The sequence below is a fragment of the Amaranthus tricolor genome, chromosome 4, assembly GCF_026212465.1.
Source record: "Amaranthus tricolor cultivar Red isolate AtriRed21 chromosome 4, ASM2621246v1, whole genome shotgun sequence".
NCBI lineage: Eukaryota > Viridiplantae > Streptophyta > Magnoliopsida > Caryophyllales > Amaranthaceae > Amaranthus > Amaranthus tricolor.
In genome coordinates this window covers 30,647,585-30,668,156 of record NC_080050.1, presented here as the reverse complement: position 1 = coordinate 30,668,156, position 20,572 = coordinate 30,647,585, and the positions used below count along the sequence as shown (strand labels likewise).

The following is a 20,572-nucleotide window of genomic DNA, read 5'->3' as shown; positions in this document are numbered from 1 at the left end:
AATATTATTTTTCTTAAAAAAATTTTATTTTTATTATTATTTAAAAAAAATTTTAAAAAAAATAATAATAATAAAAATAAATATAAAACAAAAACAAAAAATAATAATTTTTTTAAAAATTTAAAAAAAAAATTTTTATTATTTTTTTTATTATTATTTTATTATTTTTCCTTTTGTTTTTTTTTTATTTTATTTTTAATTTTTATTATTATTATTTTTTTTATTTTTGTTATTATTATTATTATTATTATTATTATTATTATTATTACTAATAAAAATAAAAAATATCAAATTTAGAGTTATTGAAGAGTATGCATACTTGATGGTGGTAAACTGTAATCTCTAATGACGATAAGAATCCATGTGGCAATCATATCTCACCTAAATGCTCGAAGTGATCAGCCTCAATGTTGTCGTGCTATACTAATTTAATTTAAATCTAAATTCTAAATAAATATAATCAAAATCCGTAATTCATTGTAATTGACTGGTTTGATTGTTGTCTTTGAGGCATTTCCTCTATCATCTGACTATATTCAACACCCATCAAACCCAGAAGAGGAAGAGGAAGAGGAAGAAGAAGAAGAACAAGATGAGTTCTGATTCAGAAGCAGGTTTAGGAGGTGGTGGGGATCTTAGAAAACCATTTTTACATACTGGGAGTTGGTATAAAATGGGTTCTAGACAATCTAGCTTAATGGGTTCTTCTCAAGTTATTCGAGAAAGTTCCATTTCTGTTCTTGCTTGTGTTCTTATTGTTGCTCTTGGTCCTATTCAATTTGGGTTTACTGTAAGTTTTTTTTGTTTATTTTGACTTTAATTTGATTAATTTCGTTGTAATTGACCAGATTTTTTGATTAATTTTTGGTGGGTTTTTAGGCTGGATACTCATCTCCAACTCAATCCGCCATTACTGAAGATCTTGGTCTATCTGTTGCTGAGGTATTGATTTTCTTATGATCACTTTTAAGGCATGTTTGGTTGTTGGTATCAAATGTTGTTAACGGCCATGAGTTTTTGGGTTGATTCTGTTTTTTCTTCCATTTTCCATTACCATTAGTACCACCCATAGAGTAAAAATGCGGTAACCATCGTGATTACCGTAACAAAACGGTGATGCAGTAACATGAGTAATGCATTTATTATCACATTTAAATATTGGTCAAAATCAAAAGATTTTCCTTGATACGGTCCAGGACACCGTTTTTTTTACACCTTTACAAGTGGGAAATCTCGGTTCGTTGTTCTAAACCGACGCGATACGATGCGGCCTTGTTTTAAAACTATGGTACCACCTTCAAATGATTGTAGATGACAGAGCCGTCTTGAAAAATTTGGCATGTTGTGCAAAATTTTTATTTTGTGCCTTATTTATGGTAAATATATTTATTTTATTAATAAACTTTAACATATTTTTTTCTGATTAACTTTTTCATATACATGAGAAAGAGGGCCCTGTGCAGTCGATCACCTCGCACACCCTTAAAAAAAACCCCTGGTAGATGAGATTGGATTGTATATGAAGAAAAATATTAGAGTAGAACAAGCATGATCACAATCCTTATAATTACATTAAATTTTCATTACGTTTCTCATTGTTTGATATCTAACAACCAAACGAGCCGTATCAAAATATGTTTCATTGACTGAATTTCATATCACTGTTGTTAATATTGGTTTCAGTACTCCTGGTTTGGTTCTCTATCCAATGTGGGTGCAATGGTTGGGGCAATTGCTAGTGGTCAAATCTCTGAATATATTGGAAGAAAAGGGGTATTCAATATTCATCACTCTATTCTATTACATGTTTTTTCACCATGAATAATCATCTCTTTTTATACAATGATCAAGCTTTTTCTCTTTATTCATGGCAGTCTTTGATGATTGCTGCTATCCCCAACATTATTGGATGGCTTGCTATATCATTTGCAAAAGTGAGTTTTACCTTTTTATCTTTTTTTTTTTTATATAAAAAATTGTAGACCTTTCAAATAAATTTGATTATGTGTTTAATGTGTTTCCCTTTGTTGTTCTGCCAAATTATGATCAATCAGGATTCTTCATTTTTGTATATGGGAAGGATGTTGGAAGGCTTTGGTGTCGGAATAATATCGTACACGGTAAAGTTTATGGTTCTGTTTCATCACTTATCATGCAGAATTCTGAAGAGTAATCATATATTCATATTGGATATAAATGAAACAGGCTTATTTTGTGCACTGTTTGATTTAAAAGAAGGGAAAATAGATAGTTCTTTTTAGGTACAAGACGTATTAATTAATTTTGTATTAGTTTCTTTTGTTTTTAAATAAAAAGTTCATATCATGGAAGGATCATATGTAGAAATAAGAGCATAGTTCCCTATTAAATGAGGAAATAATGGAAAATTAAATGGATATAAGAACTTTTGCTCCTTTTTTAAATAGTGAAAAGTTTTATAGTTTTGCTTTATTTAACAATGTGGTATATATGATTTCTCATCTATCAAGAACAATGTGGTATATAAGCTACTTATTCATGTAGGTTCCTGTGTACATTGCTGAAATATCACCCCAGAATTTGCGAGGTGCATTGGGTTCAGTTAACCAGGTTATCTAGTGTTGCATGTTTCTTGTTGATATTAGAGCTGTGTTAGTATATTTCTTAGTGTTTCTGATCCTGCAGTATTTCTCCTTGTACTATAGCTGTCTGTTACAATTGGTATCATGCTATCATATTTGCTGGGGCTCTTTGTTCCGTGGAGAATACTTGCTGTTTTAGGTAACTTTTCAGCCTATTCTTTTGCTTGCTCTATGTTGCTCTTGTACCATATTATGGTGATACATTATCTTTCATCCCTATTTTTTTTCGATTGGCTTTAATCCATTTATAGATTCGTGGTTGATGCTCTAGCACTCAATGGTTTCTTTTTTCCTTCTTAGCCTGGTTAGAACTTAAAAATGCTCGACTCATAATGGGGTGATATCTGTTTTTCTGTTTGATTTACAGTTCTGCTCACTATTGTTTAAATTGTTGCTTCTGAGATTGATCAGTCATAATTAGTTTTGTTGGAGTATATAACATATCCTGGGACCTCAACTATCAGCTTAAGCTTTTGGTTGAGTTGGTTCCTTGACATGGTATCAGAAGCCAGCGTGACAAGAGGTCACGGGTTTGAATCTCAACCATCCCTCATTTAAAGTGGAATATTACACGCTTCTGCGTATCCATACTTCTAGCTCAATGGGCTCTCGTGTGAGGGGCCGTGTTAAAATATATAATATATCCTGGGACCTCAACCATCAGCTTAAGCTTTTGGTTGAGATGGTTGCCTGACAAGTTTGAGTGCTAGTAACACAGCTAATGGATAATGCTTCCCGAATGGTCAAACAAAGGATGTAGAGTCAGGAGTATTATTTCTTTTTCAAAACAAGTATTGGTAGTTTGGTACTCCTTTCAATCAGGAAAACCTAGTAGTTAAGCTTATGAACTGTTGCATTATCTTCTGCAGGAATATTGCCTTGCACAATATTGATTCCTGGCTTATTCTTCATTCCAGAATCTCCAAGATGGCTGGTATGTTTCCAAAGTTCCCTTCTTCTACTTCATTAGTGTACATGTAATTGCAGGAATCAAATTGTGCTCTCAATGATGTTACTTCAGGCAAAAATGGGCATGATGGAAGATTTTGAGGTTTCTTTGCAAGTTCTTCGTGGATTTGACACTGATATATCTTTTGAAGTTAATGAAATCAAGGTACCTCATAGCTGTTGTAGGCGCACATTTGTTCTGCAAAACGTTGATGGGAAGTTGTATAAGATCCGTGTTTTTCCTGTTGGCAATGTTGTGTGTGTAGAGATCTGTAGCTTCAAGTAGCAAAAGAACCACCATAAGATTTGCGGAGTTACAACAAAGAAGATATTGGTTACCTTTGATGGTAATACCTTTGTCTGCTTCCGTAGATTTGAGTCATGATTCGAAAATCATTAAAGATTATGTGTTTGATCCTCTGCAGATAGGCAATGGCTTACTTATTTTGCAACAAATGAGTGGAATCAATGGTGTTTTGTTCTATTCCAGTACCATCTTTAAAGAGGCTGGTAAGCCTGGACTATACTTACTCCATCTTTATTGACTTAGATTTCTAAAGGTCGAAATTGGGTGCATCGAGTGCATCCTTGGCACCTCTTATATGTAATTTGATTTTGGTTGTATTCTAAATAATGTTTGTTAGCTTCCTGATTATATCTTTACGAAACAGTGAAACATAAATCGCTAGTTAGTTCGCCTTTTGGATTCGCGATTCGCTCAAAATGGTTCAAAGATAGTCTAAAACCGACTATAATTCGTTTTTTTCAATTCACGATTCGCAAGGTAATTAGCGAATCATGTGACACTGGTTTGAAACATTATCATCTGAAATGCTTTGAGCATGTCGATGAGGAGTTGTCGTAGGAACTCACAATTTCAGAAAAAGCACAAATACCCTATGAATAAGAAGGAAAGTTTATCCAATGTTTGGATTCATAGCACTACCCGCCTGATAGATTTGAATTCAGAAATTTTTCCTTATTTTTTTTGGGAATTTAGGTAGGAGAGGAGTCATGAGCTTCTTTTTTAAAGAAAAATTTTTAAGTTATAGGTTCATTGCAAATCATGTTTATTGATGGGTTTTACTTTTGATTAGGAGTTACATCAAGCAATGCTGCAACATTTGGTGTTGGTGCAATTCAGGTGTTGCTTTCTATATCTTTTATCAAACCCATTTAGTAGCCTATGTCTATACTTATATCGGTGTATCGATTTATATGAGCGTCTCCATTTCGTTAGGTTATTGCAACTGTGGTAACTACCTGGCTTGTCGATAAAGCAGGACGCAGACTTCTTCTAATTGTACGTTTCACAAACTACTGATTTTGTGTACTATATTAGTTATTGTTGGAAATCGTACGAGTGCTATTTTTTCACATTCATTACCTGTGGTTACAATAGATTTCTTCTTCGGGGATGACATTTAGCCTTTTAGTGGTTGCGGCGTCCTTTTTCTTAAAGGTGGTAATTCAAGAACATTATAACACTTTAGCATTTTTCAGTCCTTGGTAATTTTCTAAGGCTTGCTAACTGTTGCTTAAATTTAGGATATGGTATCACATGATTCTTCGTGGTACAGTGTATTCTCCATCCTTTCAGTTGTTGGAGTTGTGGTACGTTGATATATGTATTTTCATAATTAAGGCTGTTGCCCACTATTCAAGCAATTACGATTATGTTAATTGTAGTAATTGATCTTCCTCCCAGGCTATGGTGGTTTCTTTCTCATTAGGAATTGGGGCCATTCCATGGATTATAATGTCAGAGGTATACTCCTATAGCTTATGTTTTCTTCTATGCTTTTGATTAAGCCGTTTTTGACTCCAATGATAAAACCATGTACGTCTCATTATCGGTAGAGTTTTTGGATTTAACAACCTCTACAATACCCATTTTGGAAAAACTATCTTCCGTAAATTTTTTATTGAACTTGTCACAAAATTTTTTATAATAGCTTGCAGTTAACGGCAAACTTCCCGAAATTCTTACAATGTTATAAAATTTGGAGTAGTAACTAGTAAGCATGTAGTAGAGTCATAAATACTTTATATATGTGCTCGTGAGTTTCTTTCACCTAATGTTATATTTAGATTTTACTTTATATATGTGCGGCATTTGGCTACGCTCTTTAGTTGCACCTCGGGCGCCTCTCGGAAAAAGGTGCAAAAACGAAAAAAGACTTACCTTCATTGTGTTGTATTCTTCTGGAGAGCCTCTTGTTGCACCTCGGTTTTCCCATCTTACCTCGTGGACGTCCTGTGCTTGCAAAGCCATCTTACGTCAGCGCACACCTTGTTCCTAGGCGCAGTGAATAAAACTAAGATTTAGATTCTGGAAAGAGCATAAATTCACGACAGTGAGGAAGGAGACATAACAAATAAGGTTGGCCTTTTGTTGCTGGGGCTTGGAGCCTGGAGGGACATTCTGATCAAGAACTTTAGCCTTGCGAAAACTTGTGGTTCAATCTTTGACAGTCACGAACGCACTTTATCAACTGAAACTGACGCAAGACAAACACAATGTTAATGAGAGAAAACACAATTCAATCATTCGCCTTGAAAACGCCATTGTGAACTAGTAAAACTTTCACCTTTGACTTGTTTAAAAAGACCAAATAAGCTTTTTCTGATTGAACTTCTACACTTCTAATCTCATGTTAGACTTGTTTCAATTAAAAACAACTCGAAATACCAAAATAAAACGTTTTCTCTGATGCAATTGAAGCTAATGTCCCTGACGTTGATTACCCAATGAGAAACAATAATGCGAAAGTGGATTACAAAGACAAGAATGGTGGTAGAGCACTTTAAGAGATTATAACTACTATAACATGATATCTGAAATCTTTATGAAGTAATTATATGAAAAAGATAAAATAACACAGTGATATAACGAGGTTCATCCAATTTGGGTTACGTCGTCCGTCGTAGCTATTATTTTATGCATTGAAAGGTGAATGTTGTAGTGCTTGAATCCTAGAACTCCTTAAAGAAAGACTTATAATAAAGGGATATGTGGAGTTTATTTGAAATTATCTATCTTGCTGCAAACTGAGTCCACCTGAAATTTTTTGCAGATTCTTCCAGTTAATATAAAGGGGCTGGCTGGAAGTATTGCTACACTCGCGAACTGGTTCACAGCGTGGGTTGTAACCATGACTGCAAATATAATGTTGTCTTGGAACAGTGGAGGTATAGCTCACTCTCATCTCATTCTTCCCCTCCCTATTTCCTAGTTTCTTCTTTCGCATTTAGAGGTCGCATAGATTATAGAATGCGCACAGAAAACACTAAGCCATTCATTTTAACTCAAGTACCTGTGTGCCGTGTCGAGTTCTTGACACTTGGACATGGGTTGTACAATTGGACTCTTCAGTTGATTTCAAATCTTGACATTGTTTCATAAAGAAGCCAAGTTAGTCACTTGGACACACATCGAAGTCCGACATGGCTATAAAAGTCCGAGTAATATAGTTGATTGTCATAATCATAAACGATACTCCCTTGTCCCACAAGAATTGTTACAAGTCTAAAATGGGTGTTACGGACTTATGGTTGGAGAAAATTGTGTATGTTTGGACGAGATGAAAAGATAATCATAAATGTGTGGATGAAAATTAAAAAAAGAGTTTGGGTCACAGCTAAAAATGGACAAACTAAAAGAGAAAATTTGTAACAAATTTTATGGGATAGAGGGAGTATATGCTGATGGCTAACATGCTGCGCCTTAATTGTCTTTTTGCTCTTACTTTTAGCGACGTTCTCCATATACATGGTTGTATGTGCCTTCACTGTGGCGTTTGTGGTCATTTGGGTTCCGGAGACAAAGGGTAGAACATTGGAGGAGATTCAGTGGTCATTTAGACGATAGGAGCTTCCATCGGCATCAGCAAGCTCGATTCAAGTTTGGAATGCTGGGTAGATATTATACATGCAAATGTGTCTTATATTATTATTCATTAACAGGAATATTGTACTATTAACTTGTGGAAGAGTTATACATGCAGACAGCAGACTGCTCTGGCTTTCTTTAATTTTTTTAGTGTCCTTACCTCTCCTGGCCTCTGAAGATGAATATTCCATCATCTTTTTTTAAGAATTTTGTGGAAAATGTATAAAAAAAAAAAAATCTTGTTTCACATTTTTAAATAAATTTCTGAAAGACGATAATTACTCACATGTAAGGGGGAAATCTATCTTTTTAATCTAGTGAGAATCAAATCGTATCACAGAGATGAAACAAAAGAAATTTCAATCATTAAATCAATCTATGATTTTCGATTTCACGTGCTTAACTTGTTGATGCTATATGTAGTTTAGTATCGTAGAGTCTTTAAGCAATATAGATCCATAATCGAGATTGTGGGATCTTAGAGTAAATTTGTAATGTAAATTTTCATGATATATATTATGTTATTTTATGATAACGAAAGTTTGATCATAAAAAAAAAATTGTTTATTATTTTTCATTACCATTTAATACCACATGTTTAAATGGTAATTTATTGGAATGAATTTTGTGAAGAAAATGAGGTTGTTAAAGGAAAATAAGTAAGGTCATTTAATTTGTCAAGAGTTATTCTTTTAAAAATTACACTAACTTTTCATTATCATTCCCATAATTTAGTATCGTATGAAACGAGCCATAAGATTTTTAATTTGATATATGTGTAAATTTAATGAATTTACTTGACATGAGTACATATATGTGTTACAAAAACATATTAACATTTATATTAACATTTAAACATTGTTCAATTGAAATTAATTGTACTTAATATGACCCAATTAGAAGTCAACCATAACCTAACATAAGTCAAATCAATACCAAAATTGATTCTAAACAAAGCATAATCAAATTGATTTGCTGTAAAAGTATTACCGACTTGGACCAAAATCATAAAAGTATTAACTTCAATAATTATTCACCCTATCTTATACAATCTAAATCCCACTCATAAATGAGATTGATTTAATATAATTCCTCCGGTTCTTAAAAAAATTTACAATCAATGTTGATAGTAATTAAGAAAAATAAAATATTATTAGTGAATAAAATATAGGAATCACAACTAATTAAAAAATATTTTTATAAAGTTAATAGGAAATACGTGAGTATGACAAGGAATACAAAAATATTAAAATAAAATTAATAAAAAATATATAAAAACTATAAATATTATTAAAATATTAAAATAAAAATAAATAAAATTATTTTTATCCTAAATTTTTAATATAAATTAAATATTTTTTATGAAAACAACAAATAAAATAAAATAAAACTTCATAATAAAAAAAAGAGTAAGCCACATCTAATCCAACTCACAATGAAGTCCATGAAGGTCAAATAATTGACCAAAACCAATAAGTTTAGCATATCCGACCAAAATCCGAAGTCCGAAGTACTACCCAAAATAACCATCCTTGCCCATCGGCAATGACCTATCTATGAGACCTCGGCTATTTGCAATTAAAACTGACCAGAACTCTTGGAGCAAGGTCGAGACTTGTGATCAGCCATGGACGCGAAGATGGAAGATGCCCCGTCGTCAATGACGGAAGTAATTGTTGATAAATCTGCGTATGAAATACTGAAGAACACCAAAAATGGTGTAGAAGAGATAGTAGCAAAGATGCTGTCTCTGAAAAAGGATGATAAACTTACACCTGAAATCCGTGAACTCGTCACTCAGATGTTCCTTCACTTCGTTTCACTCCGCCAGGTATGTCTTCTTCTCCTTATTTTTAGGGTTTCTACAATTAGTATGGTTTTGTTACTTGAGTCATTTCTTTATTGCTAAAATTAATGCTTATAATATGAATTGTGATACATACCTCATTAAGTGGCCATTTATTGTTGCCATTGTTTATTTACTATGATGAGATGATGTAAGGTAGCTTTACAGATTTTTATATTCGTCGTTACTATGATTGTTACAATTAGATGGTTTGCTGAGCCGTAATTTCAATACTATACAATTTTGTGTTTTGTACTCTCTTTAGTAGTTACTCGGAAGGGGTGGCTTATTTTGTGGAAAATCTGTGTTTGAATCCAGACACAGAGGCTCTTTAAAGCTTGACCGAAAACATTTTTAGGTTGAAATCACAATTGAAGAGTGAACATTGTTGATGGGAAACTCCTATGTATTTAAGGGATCTTCCAGTGCTGTTGAAAGCAAAATAAGCTTGATGGAAAACATTTTTAGGTTGAAAACACAATTGAAGAGTGAACATTGTTGATTGGAAACTCATGTATTTAAGGGAACTTTCAGTGCTGTTGGAAGCAAAGTAGGAAGGAAATTGGTTTACACTTTTGTTTTGGTAGAAATTTAATTTACATGGAATTCTTTTTACCAAAAACAATGGTAAATGGGGAAAATTAATTTACTTTTCTCCTAATAAAATAAGTTATCCGAAAACATCTGCCCTAAACAAACTCATTAAAAAAGGAATGGAGACTTGGGAGATGCTTTTAAGCTCTAAACACTTCAAGTGTTGGGGAATTATTGGGAAAATAAGTTATCCGAAAACATCTGCCCGAAAACATCAATCTCAATTTGCTTGACTTTATTGTTATTCTGAGCTTCTCTAATAGAGATACCTGACTTTAATATGCTTTGTCTTGCGATGAAAGATAGGATTCTTAGAAATTACTTTGCAAAACCACTATCATAATGGCTAAGTGTAGCTTCTCCTTGACCTTCATCAATATTTAACATTATCTTTCTCATCTATATTGCTTGGTTTATAGCTGCTTTCGCCGTAGATTGGCTGTTTTATCTTACTTCTAAGATGACCAGAAAAATACTCCACTTCCTAGTGTAAAAGTGTAACTTGAGGTGTTCTTCATATCACCAAAAAACTGAACCTAATCATTATCTATGAAACCAACTGCTCTTGGACTAGTTATCATGATCTGAAACTGAATATTATAGACTAATGTTCCCTTCACATATCTTAGGAGTCTCTTTGTTGTTTCTAGGTGAAGTTGGCTAGGACTTTGCATAAATCTTGATAAGTAACTTGCTGCAATCTTAAAATAATATTTGGCCTTGTTGCAGTAAAAGTAAGCTATCTATCATGCTACTGTAGATTCTTTGATATGCTTTCTCATTTTCATCATCCTTGCACAACTTTTCATTTACTTGAAGTGGAGTTGTGACAGGATTGCAATTTTCTAGAATAAACTTATTCACTAGACCTTCTGAATATTTCTTTTGGAAAATGAAGATTCCCTTTGAACTTTGATCAACTTAAATTCCGAGAAAATAATTAATAAGTTCAAGATTTGTCATCTCAAATTTTTGCTTCATTTTTTCTTGAATTTTGAAATCAATTTCTAGGCTGTCCATTGTATGAGTCTTCACATGTAGAATATGTTCATTTAACTTTTCAAAAACTCTTGCCGAGTGAAATAATCATCTTTTCCGCTCTACCAGCTCTTTGAGCCTATTTGAGACCATATAAGGCTTTCTTCAACTTTAATACTTTTTCTCCATTCCCTTTTCCTTCAAATCCTTGAGGCTGTTGAACATAGATCTTTTCTTTTAGGTGCTCATTGAGGAATGTAAATTTGACATTCATTTGGTGTATCTTCCATCCCTTTGAGTTAAATGGAGTTTAGACTACTCAAATAGTGTCATGCCTTGAGAGATCCTTTAGTTCCCCTTTAACTCCAATGACTTTTTTATGAGGTGACTTCTCCAAAAGTTTTCCTGTCTCATGCTTAGTCATCCAAATATCTTTTCCATGACAACTTTTCATTTTGGATACTAAACTGCTTCACGATACTTTGTCAGTTCAATTATTCCTATGTGGTATGACTTAGAATCTTCAATCTCATTTACTTCTAGAAACCTAGCATATATTATGTGATATGCTTCTTTCCTCTAGACTTTTGCTTATCTACTTAGGCTTTAAGATCATAACAGGATGCATATGATGCTGTGCCTCAGGGTTAATTTTTGACATACCACAGAAGGAGCAAGGGCAGAAATGGCAAAGCAGCTGAGGTGGAATTGGCTAATGCAACCGTTTTTGCTGAAGAAGGAATCCAGCTACCTCTAGACGAAAGCCATAACAGAAAATGTCAGAATTTAGTAGGAGAATAATTTGGGGGGAATGAATCTGTTACATTATATGCTAAGCTGGCTGCAATCTAGTAGTATAAATATAGCCTTAAATAATTGTATAGACAGACTGGAAATTGTATGAAGTACCATTTTGGTAAAGGAGTGTCTGTACTCGAAAACAGAGCTATTGTAATATTTCTTTTTTCTTATTTCAGTAATACAGTCTTCTCTTCTTCTTCTTTACTTCTTTTTCTTCTTACTGCTGTACTTGCTAAGATTGAGGTCTCAGCATATGACCAATGCAATACGAAACATTTGTCATTCATGTGAATACTTGTTGTTTCTTTTCAAGGTGGATCTAAAATACTGCAAGTATTACTTTCAAAATGAACAATGTACCCATTTCTCATCAATTGCGGTAAACTAATCTATTCTTACCCAAATCTGATACATACAAGACTGCCTTGATATGTTTTGTTTGCGAGTTTCTATCGCAATTGTGCCTTTGCCACTGGAACTGACGACAACTCCATTACCTAATCTGATAGGAATTTTGATGGAAGTATCGAGTTGAGTAAAATCGGATGAATCTTTAGTCATGTGGTTACTGCACCCCCTGTCAATTGACCATTTATTAGTTGATTCTTGGCCATTTTCACGTACATTGCACAAGTGACCTACTTGTTCTGAAACTTTAGCTTGTTCATGTGCTTGATTATGCTTCCTTTTGCAATCCTTCTCCACATGGCCAAACCACTGGCTTGCCTTCCATCTACAATCACTCTCTAGGTGATAGTTCTCTTACAAATTTCACATGGAGAAAACTTGTCTTTCTTTTCAACTGCATTTCCTTTTTTTAGCATAATTGGACTTATAAGTGTTTTTGACCTCAATCTTTTTTTCCTTTTTGCTTTTGTAACTAGTTCAAAATGCTTCTTCCAAACTCATCTTTGTTCTTATGTTTACTTTTTCTTCCTAATCCTTCATCATACCTAATTACCTACCAGCTCTAATACCGTTAAAGCTGATAAATTCTTTGTGCTTTCGACCGCATCGACTGCGCTATCATATGCTTCTGTCATGGTACTCTAGATTTTGTTGACATCATTTTTATTTTTACTCTCATCTCTATATATCTTTGTTTGATTGACTACATCTGTGACTCTTGTGTAGTACTCATTGATGTTTTCTCTAGACTTCATACTCAAATTTCTAAAATCTCTTCTCAAGTTTGAAGTCTGATGGTCTTGATCTTCCCACTTCCTTCAAACTCTTTCTGCAAAGTATCTCATACTTCTTTGGATAAACTTACAGAAATTATTCTTAGAAAAATGGTATTCGTCTCGTCACGACATTTTAAGGATCTGAAAAGCACTATGATCTTTGATGATCTCCTCCTTTGATAGAGTTATCTGTTTTAATGGTGTTTCACCAACAACCTGATAAAATTTGGTTTCAGCCATAGGACCACCTTCGATTACTTCCGAAAAATCTCTAGCTCTTAGACTAGTCTTCATTTTGACTCAAAAATTATAATTCTCTCCGTTTAAAATGTGGATTACATTTTGATTGAAGGTCTGAGATGCTAAAGATGAAGAAGCCATGTGTTTAGGGTTCTTTCATGGATATATGCAAAGTTGATGTTTAGAACTTATGGCTCTTGGTACCAATTGTTGAGAATTATTGGGGGATGTACTAAGAAACTATAAGAATATGCTAGGAAAGAGATAAAGTGAGAAAAATATATTTTGTTTGAATATAGCTCTTTATATTGTTGTCACTCAAAAGGATGAGTACAAGAACCCTTTATATAGGGGAAGATGATGCCAACTAATAAATGTAAATAATTTATAGTCACAATATTTGGCCAATCAACTACCCATAACTACCTCTTAATTTATCAACTTAATACACGAATTCTTTAATAGGAAGACTAAAGGTCTCATTTACTCACAAAAAGAAATCAAACAAGGGAATATCTATTTTATATAGTATAAAATTGCAAAATCAAGGTGTTCATGACAAATTGATATGCAAATTGACTCGCTAGTCTTTATTATGTTTGAGGAGTATTTTTTTAATGTAGTTTTAACTATTTTTCAGTAAGGTTTCATAACAATAGTTCTTTGTTTTAGGCGAACCGTAAGATTTTGATGGAAGAAGATCGCGTGAAAGCCGAGACTGAACGTGCAAAAGCACCTTTGGACTCAAGAACTTTGCAGCTTCATAGTTTGATGTATGAGAAGAGCCACTACTCTAAAGCTATAAAGGGATGCAAAGAATTCAAATCGAGTTATCCTGATATTCAACTTGTTTCTGAAGTTGACTTTTTTAGTCAAGCTCCCGAAGAGTTCAAAGGATCTGCCATATCAACTGATAATGCTCACAACTTGATGCTTAAGAGGCTTAACTATGAGCTTTTCCAGGTTTTTTGTACTTGTTTGTTTTTTTTGATGCTATTACAAAGTTTACATGATTTGGTAGTCGTCTCTTCAGGTTTTTGATGTGATACTTGAGAGGGGTGCCTAGACTGTGTTTGTATTTCTTGGATTTATTTATTGATAAAGGATTTTAAGCTAGCTAATAGGGCACAAGAGTTATCAATTAAAATTGACATAAATTAATTTCTTAAGAATGCTACTCGAGGTCTGGTACGAACGCAACCTCACTTATGAAGCTATCCATCTCAATTAAATACAAAGGAATCACTTCTTTTCACTATTCTTATCTCACCTTAGTTTCAAAAAAGCATAATGGGGGCGTACCTGTGCAAAGCGCCGAAAAAATCAAATTTTTTAGTCTAGGTGAGGTGCATTCCAAAAAGTTGAAGTCCAAAGAGCATATTACAAGCATCAGAGGTACACCTTATTCCAAAGGCAAAATCCCTAAAAATTACGTCACGTGTCCTATATGAGTTTGCTTTTCCAGGAAGCACACTTGTGGCGAGGCGCCCTTAAGGCAATGCGTAGTATTTTTCCCCTTTGTGAACCTCATGCTTTCAAACATTGAGCATCACATTGTTGTTGTAATGTCATTAGTTACTCTAATGCCATTAAGTGCACCTCATGAAGTCATGATAGATGACTTCAATCTTTGGGATTTAGGCTTTGACATTACTGTTGTTGTAATGCCATTTAGTGGATCCTACGTTGGTTCCCACCTAAGTTTTGAGGGTCAAACATACATGATCTTATCCTTGTAGACAATATTTTCAATTCACCCTTCAACGCAAAATATAAGAAGTGCCATGTTTCAAAGGGCTATTTTACTCATCTATTATAATTCGAAATTGAAGCATTATATTTCTCCATTAAGAATTGACAAAATTTAAGGTCCCTTTATATAGGGCAAAGATTATAACAACCTCATAACATCTAATCTCTAATCAAAATTTCCTAACTAAGAATACAAGTAAATTAATTTAGCTAAAAAAATACTACACAAATAATCAACTAGCTTACTATTTGTGTGTGTTTTTTTATTGCTATCTAACCTTAATTCCGTATCTATGAATTAAAGTCAACATGAGGAGGAACTCAGTCTCACACGAACAACCTCCATGAAGCCAAGTGCCGTGATGCAACCCCCTCAATAGAAGAAGCTAACTCTTGTCACCAATTTGCAAATACATCCATTAACTTTGTTTCCGGGTTAAACACTTTGAAAATCATTAAAATATCAACGAGCTAAAAATGAAAATCTACATTTAGTTTATTTCCAAATTCACCTGGAATTGTAAAATCATATTATGTATCCATATTCCAGAAATTATAAAGGCTAGTAGAGATATTAGTCTTTGAGAACTGTTTTTCGATTCATATCACTTTTGATCTCTTCATTTGTGCCGCAAACAACTTGTTAGATTTAGGAAATGCGGGGATGCTTTATGCCCCAAATTCATCTGTAGAGCTTGTTTGCTTGCTACAATGGAGTTAATTTCCTTTTCTATTTTACAGCTGGAGGGTATTATTTTGAGTAGAGCTTGGATTTCTTTATTTTAAGATCAAAAATACATCAAAGTAATAGCTTAGCACAAGGATTATGTGAATTAGAAAAATGAGATTCTTTGGTGAATCAAGAGAAAGAGAAGAAAGTAAGTGTATGAGAAAATGTATATGGCACACATTTGTGGTTGAGGAGGTGTTTAAGTTGCTACTCTAGGAAATCTAAAATGAATTTTGTTCCTTAGTAACCTGCATTTTAAGTTCTAGGACATCTTTTCCTCTTTTCTTTTCTTTTTTAATCTTTTGATTGATCCTTGCTTCTTTACTCTGCGTTTGATGTTCACATATAAATTCATTTCCTTGTAAAGATCTTTTTAAAAATTTCTTTGTTACCCTCCCCCTCTGAAAGCGTTACTAATCTGATTGCTATTGTTTAACTAGATGACTTTCTTTATAAATTTCTATTGATGAACCCCTGATAGTAATATACTAACCATTTTTCACCAAATGAGATGAGTGGAAGAAGCTTCCACTTTGAAAGTTAGATTTGAATATAACGTAACTCTTCTGATGTGGACTGAAATCGGGGTGGAATCCTTCAGTGCAATGCAGTTCCTAAGGCAAGTCTTCAAACACTCACAATTACACAGCCAAAGAACCCCAAAACAACCATCGAAAGTGAGTTCTTGAAACAAAACATAACACACTGTGGTGTGTTCTTGAATTGAATGACTTGGATTTTGACCCTCCAAAGCAATCAATTCCCTTATTATAACCAAGGACTACTCTCAGTTATACAAAGGTGATAATCTTGCACTACTCAAGATTGGTGAATGTTCATACACACTCAAGGAAGACAAAGGAAAAATGCATCCAATGTTATTAAATCTGAAAACTGAAATCTGAAATCTTCATTTTTACAAGGCTTAGACTCCTATTTATAGACTTATGAATGAGGAGAAATATCCTTAAGACTCTTAGGAATTTAGACAACTAGAAATAACGGCTAAAAAAACAACACATGCCAAACATGTGCACATTTAAAGACATAAAACAGACAGCCTAACACTATACAATGCTGTCAGACTAAACCAGCGCTGGGTGACCTTCAACTCCCTTTCTTGGTGTCTTCCTGTGATTGTTAGGAGACACTTAGGGTCTTGATAGAAAGGTCCATGTTTATAGATTCCATTTCTTTCCTCCATGTCTTTCAAGATACAAGGGTTAGCTCTGGCCGGTCCTTGCAAGGTTGCCTGGTCAGAGGTTTTCAGGGGCTGTCTGTTTGCTGTGCTTCTGCTCTCTGTTGTTGTTTCTGTTTCTGAAATTGTTGTTGTCTTTGTCACTTCTTCTTCTGTTTCCATTCCTTCCTCATGGAGATCTGTTGATTCCTCAATTGATTCACCAAAAATTGGCTCATGATGGATAATGAGACTTGCTGATATGGGCGTATGGCTTTAAACAGAGGAAAGAGCTTTGCAAGCTTCTTGAAAAGCTGGAGCAGAAAAAAAGAAGTCTTCTGGAGAACATCGCCAACAGAAAGACGTTTTTGTCTAGTCTTCCTTCGCATCTCAAGGCTTTGAAGAAAGCAGCCTTGCCTGCACAAAACCAACTAGGACTTTTACATACAAAGAAACAAAAGCAGATACATGCAGCGGAGTTGCTTCCTCCACCATTGTATATCACTTACTCTCAGTTCATGGCTCAAAAGGAAGCCTTTGGAGAAAATATCGAGTTGGAAGTAATTGGAAGCTTGATAGATGCACAGATCTTTAGTCAGCAGCAAATCAGAAAAGAAAATGGTATCTGCAATTCTTGCCCTCCTTTTTTTTTATGATAAAATAAATGATTAATTTTGTAGTCCAAGTTTTTTTCCTAAAAGGATAAATGACACATGATAAAAAGCAATGATGGATAATATTTCACAAAAGACACTTCTTAATATTAGGAAACACGTGAGATTGAAACTGTGTAAGAGTTGATAATGCCACTCAAGGAACAACATTTTGTAAATGGTTAACCATGTCTTAAAAGGGTCGTACGTTGCTTGGTATTATTCTTTTTACTAAGCACTATCTGTATATAAGTGTACATCTTATTTTTTAAAATTTGTTGCTTAACAGAAGGTTAAGTGCAGTGGTACATGTTAGATACCATTAAAACAAGTGATGGCTTAATTGGATGACTGGACTGACAAACTTTGGCTTACAGGCATATCGTCAACACAGGAGATTTCACGGATTGATAACGATGAAATGGATGAGGAAAATGACGGTCAGTGGATTGGAAAACAGTCCCAAAAAAAAGCTGGCAAGGACAATGTTGAGGCAGATGGATTATATCAAGCTCATCCACTTAAAATCATTCTCCAGGTGTATGATGATGAGGTTTCTGACTCAGAGCCTGCTAGACTTGTTACTTTGAAGTTCGAGTACTTGTTTAAGCTGAATGTTGTATGTGTGGGTATTGAGGGCTCTGATCAAGGGCCTGAAAATAACATTTTGTGCAATTTATTTCCTGATGACACGGGCCTTGAGTTGCCTCATCAGGTATGAGCATTTTCCTTGTACCTTGATAACTGTTTGATTGACTGTTATGCTGTTTTTGTGAGAGTAATGTGCTTGGGAAAGGAGGGTTGTCCTGTGTGGCTGTGGCATTAAGATTAAGTATATACATTGATTCTTATCAATATGTTCCTTGTAAAATTCCCGCGGTAGGGAAATTTTCTAAAAACTGCCTTTTATAAAGAACTTTTTGAAACTATCATTAATTTTTTCACCTCAAAATTCAAAAAGTTACCTTTTCTAACGATTATTTTTCAAAAGACTACTAGATAACGTAACTTTGGTAAGGTACTTTTCTGTGATATTATAAACTAGAAAGGTAGTAATTTCTTTTATGGGTTCGTATTCTGTGAAAATGTTTGTATCATAATATGGGAAACATAATCATATTCTCCCACAACTATTCACTTTTGTTGGATGATGTTTACTTTTTCTTCAATCATAAAGAACAATTAAATTATCAATGCAATTATTATCAATATGAATTTGCCAATGTTAGAACTCATATTTTAAAGCTTGCAACATTTGAACTTTGACAATTTTATGTTAGAGATTTATTGAACAAATGTTGTGAGCTATTAGAGTATATAACATATCATGGGGCCTCAACCATCAACTTAAGCTTTTGGTTGTGTTGGTTCCTTGACATATATACTAACAAGAAGTGGTAGTTATAATGCGAAAAATCAGGAGGTTTTGAAGTTATCAAAGTTGAGAGTGAGGCCCACTTATAGAGCTATTGGATTGAAAATATTACATGATGGTGGTGTTGCAATTAAAATAAGATAAAAGGTGGTTGTACATTACACAAAAGCAACAATGTCAAAGCCTTAATCCCAAATTATGGGGTCAAGTACATGAACCAAAACAAAATAACATAAGAGGTCGTTGTAGTAATGCGTTTTTCCATTCAAATTTGCCTATCAATATATCTGTCAGAACTAAAATTAATTTCATTGATCGTCCACAAATATTGGGAAAAAAAATATAGGAATTCATATGATGGTTTTATCTATTTTTCCCATTGGTTAACATCAGATCATATTATTTTAGTATTTCTTTCATTCTCTCGTTGTATATTAATATCACGTGAATTAGCACATGTTTTAATTTTTGTTCTTTTAAAAATAATTGTACAGTGTGCTAAACTGCTCCTGGGTGATGGAATGAAGTTTGATGAAAAACGGGATATGCGTCCATATAAATGGGCTCAGTATTTGGCAGGAATTGATTTTTTACCAGAGGTCTCCCCCACTCTGACTATTAATGAAGTTAGACATGAAACTAGTAAAAATACTGTTATCTCAGGACTTACATTGTATCGGCAGCAAACTCGTGTGCAGACTGTGGTGCAAAGAATCAGGTCAAGGAAGAAGACTCAGCTTGCTTTGGCGTGAGTCAAATCCGTATGTGTAGGGTTTTTAAGTGATATATGATTGAACAAGGCAGTGAATATGTGAAATACAAGCAAAACCAGAATGTACATGATTTTGTTAGATTATTCCCTCCTTTTGGTTTAGTTGTAGCTGCTACTTTTTGTGCTGGCAGAATGTAATCAAGGCTATCTGCTATTTGTTTTTCCATGTTGAGTATTGTCTTTGGTTAACAGGGAAAAGCTTGGTTCACTAACAAACCAAATATGGCTCTCTCTGACCTGCCAAAGTGTTCCATTCGTCACTTTAATGCCTTTTCGCCTTTGTACTGGTAGATGGTTTGTAATGACAGTTAATATCTACATGGAAAATCCGCTCAGGCCTTCTCTTTTCACATCGAGTTTCCCTTCTATTGACCTAGCAGAAACAGTTCATCAGTTGTCTACTTTGTGTGGAACAAGGAAATCGTGCCATGGAAACTGAGGTACGCAAAAACTTTTTGGGTTCTCTTTTCAGATCGAGTTTCAGATTGATGCTTTTTGTTCGAAGCTTTAGTGATTGTCGAAAGTGATTTTGGAATGATAAAAAACTCATATATTTGTTGATTTGATGTCATTCACTAACGATCTTAAATGATCAAGAATGATACGAATTTCCTGATCTCTAATTATTTCAGATGATCAAAACTCAAATTTTCTACATCAAAAATCTGTTTTTAGATTTGTATGGTTTTTGTAGCCTTAAAGGCTATATGTAAGCAATCACATATATTCTTGTATCATCTATTCGGTATGATTTAAAGTCAGTTGAATTTGTATGGATGCAAATTTAAATCAATTAAAATAGCTTAGATAGGCTAGTACCCGCTTGTGATCAGAGTTTATGATATTCATCATCATCGTACCTAATGTTCCGCACGGAAGCAGGGTCTGGGTTAGGGAAGGTGACGGATATTCCATACCAGTACTCTCTTCACAAGGAGGACTAAAGGAAAGCTGTCGGTTTTATCCTAAACATGTAGGAGCCTTGCATAAAAAGGATATGAATGACAAA

General features: G+C 33.9%; 2 protein-coding genes across 2 annotated transcripts; both read left to right on the top strand.

Moving 5' to 3' along the window:
* The first annotated feature begins 306 nt into the window (after nucleotides 1–306).
* Nucleotides 307–7,931, top strand: LOC130810488 (sugar transporter ERD6-like 6). Its single transcript, XM_057676566.1, has 18 exons — nucleotides 307–790; nucleotides 880–942; nucleotides 1,684–1,773; nucleotides 1,875–1,934; nucleotides 2,055–2,120; nucleotides 2,524–2,589; nucleotides 2,685–2,760; nucleotides 3,491–3,555; nucleotides 3,643–3,735; nucleotides 3,836–3,916; nucleotides 3,995–4,079; nucleotides 4,667–4,713; nucleotides 4,810–4,872; nucleotides 4,972–5,031; nucleotides 5,118–5,183; nucleotides 5,278–5,337; nucleotides 6,647–6,761; nucleotides 7,325–7,931. Exons 1-18 carry the CDS (start codon nucleotides 593–595, stop codon nucleotides 7,438–7,440), a joined length of 1,470 nt encoding a protein of 489 aa, XP_057532549.1. The 5' UTR covers nucleotides 307–592; the 3' UTR covers nucleotides 7,441–7,931.
* Nucleotides 7,932–8,927: 996 nt separating this feature from the next.
* Nucleotides 8,928–19,913, top strand: LOC130810373 (THO complex subunit 5B). The gene is made up of 5 exons (XM_057676406.1): nucleotides 8,928–9,292; nucleotides 13,777–14,067; nucleotides 17,048–17,384; nucleotides 17,794–18,131; nucleotides 19,286–19,913. Exons 1-5 carry the CDS (start codon nucleotides 9,089–9,091, stop codon nucleotides 19,541–19,543), a joined length of 1,428 nt encoding a protein of 475 aa, XP_057532389.1. The 5' UTR covers nucleotides 8,928–9,088; the 3' UTR covers nucleotides 19,544–19,913.
* Nucleotides 19,914–20,572: the final 659 nt, after the last annotated feature.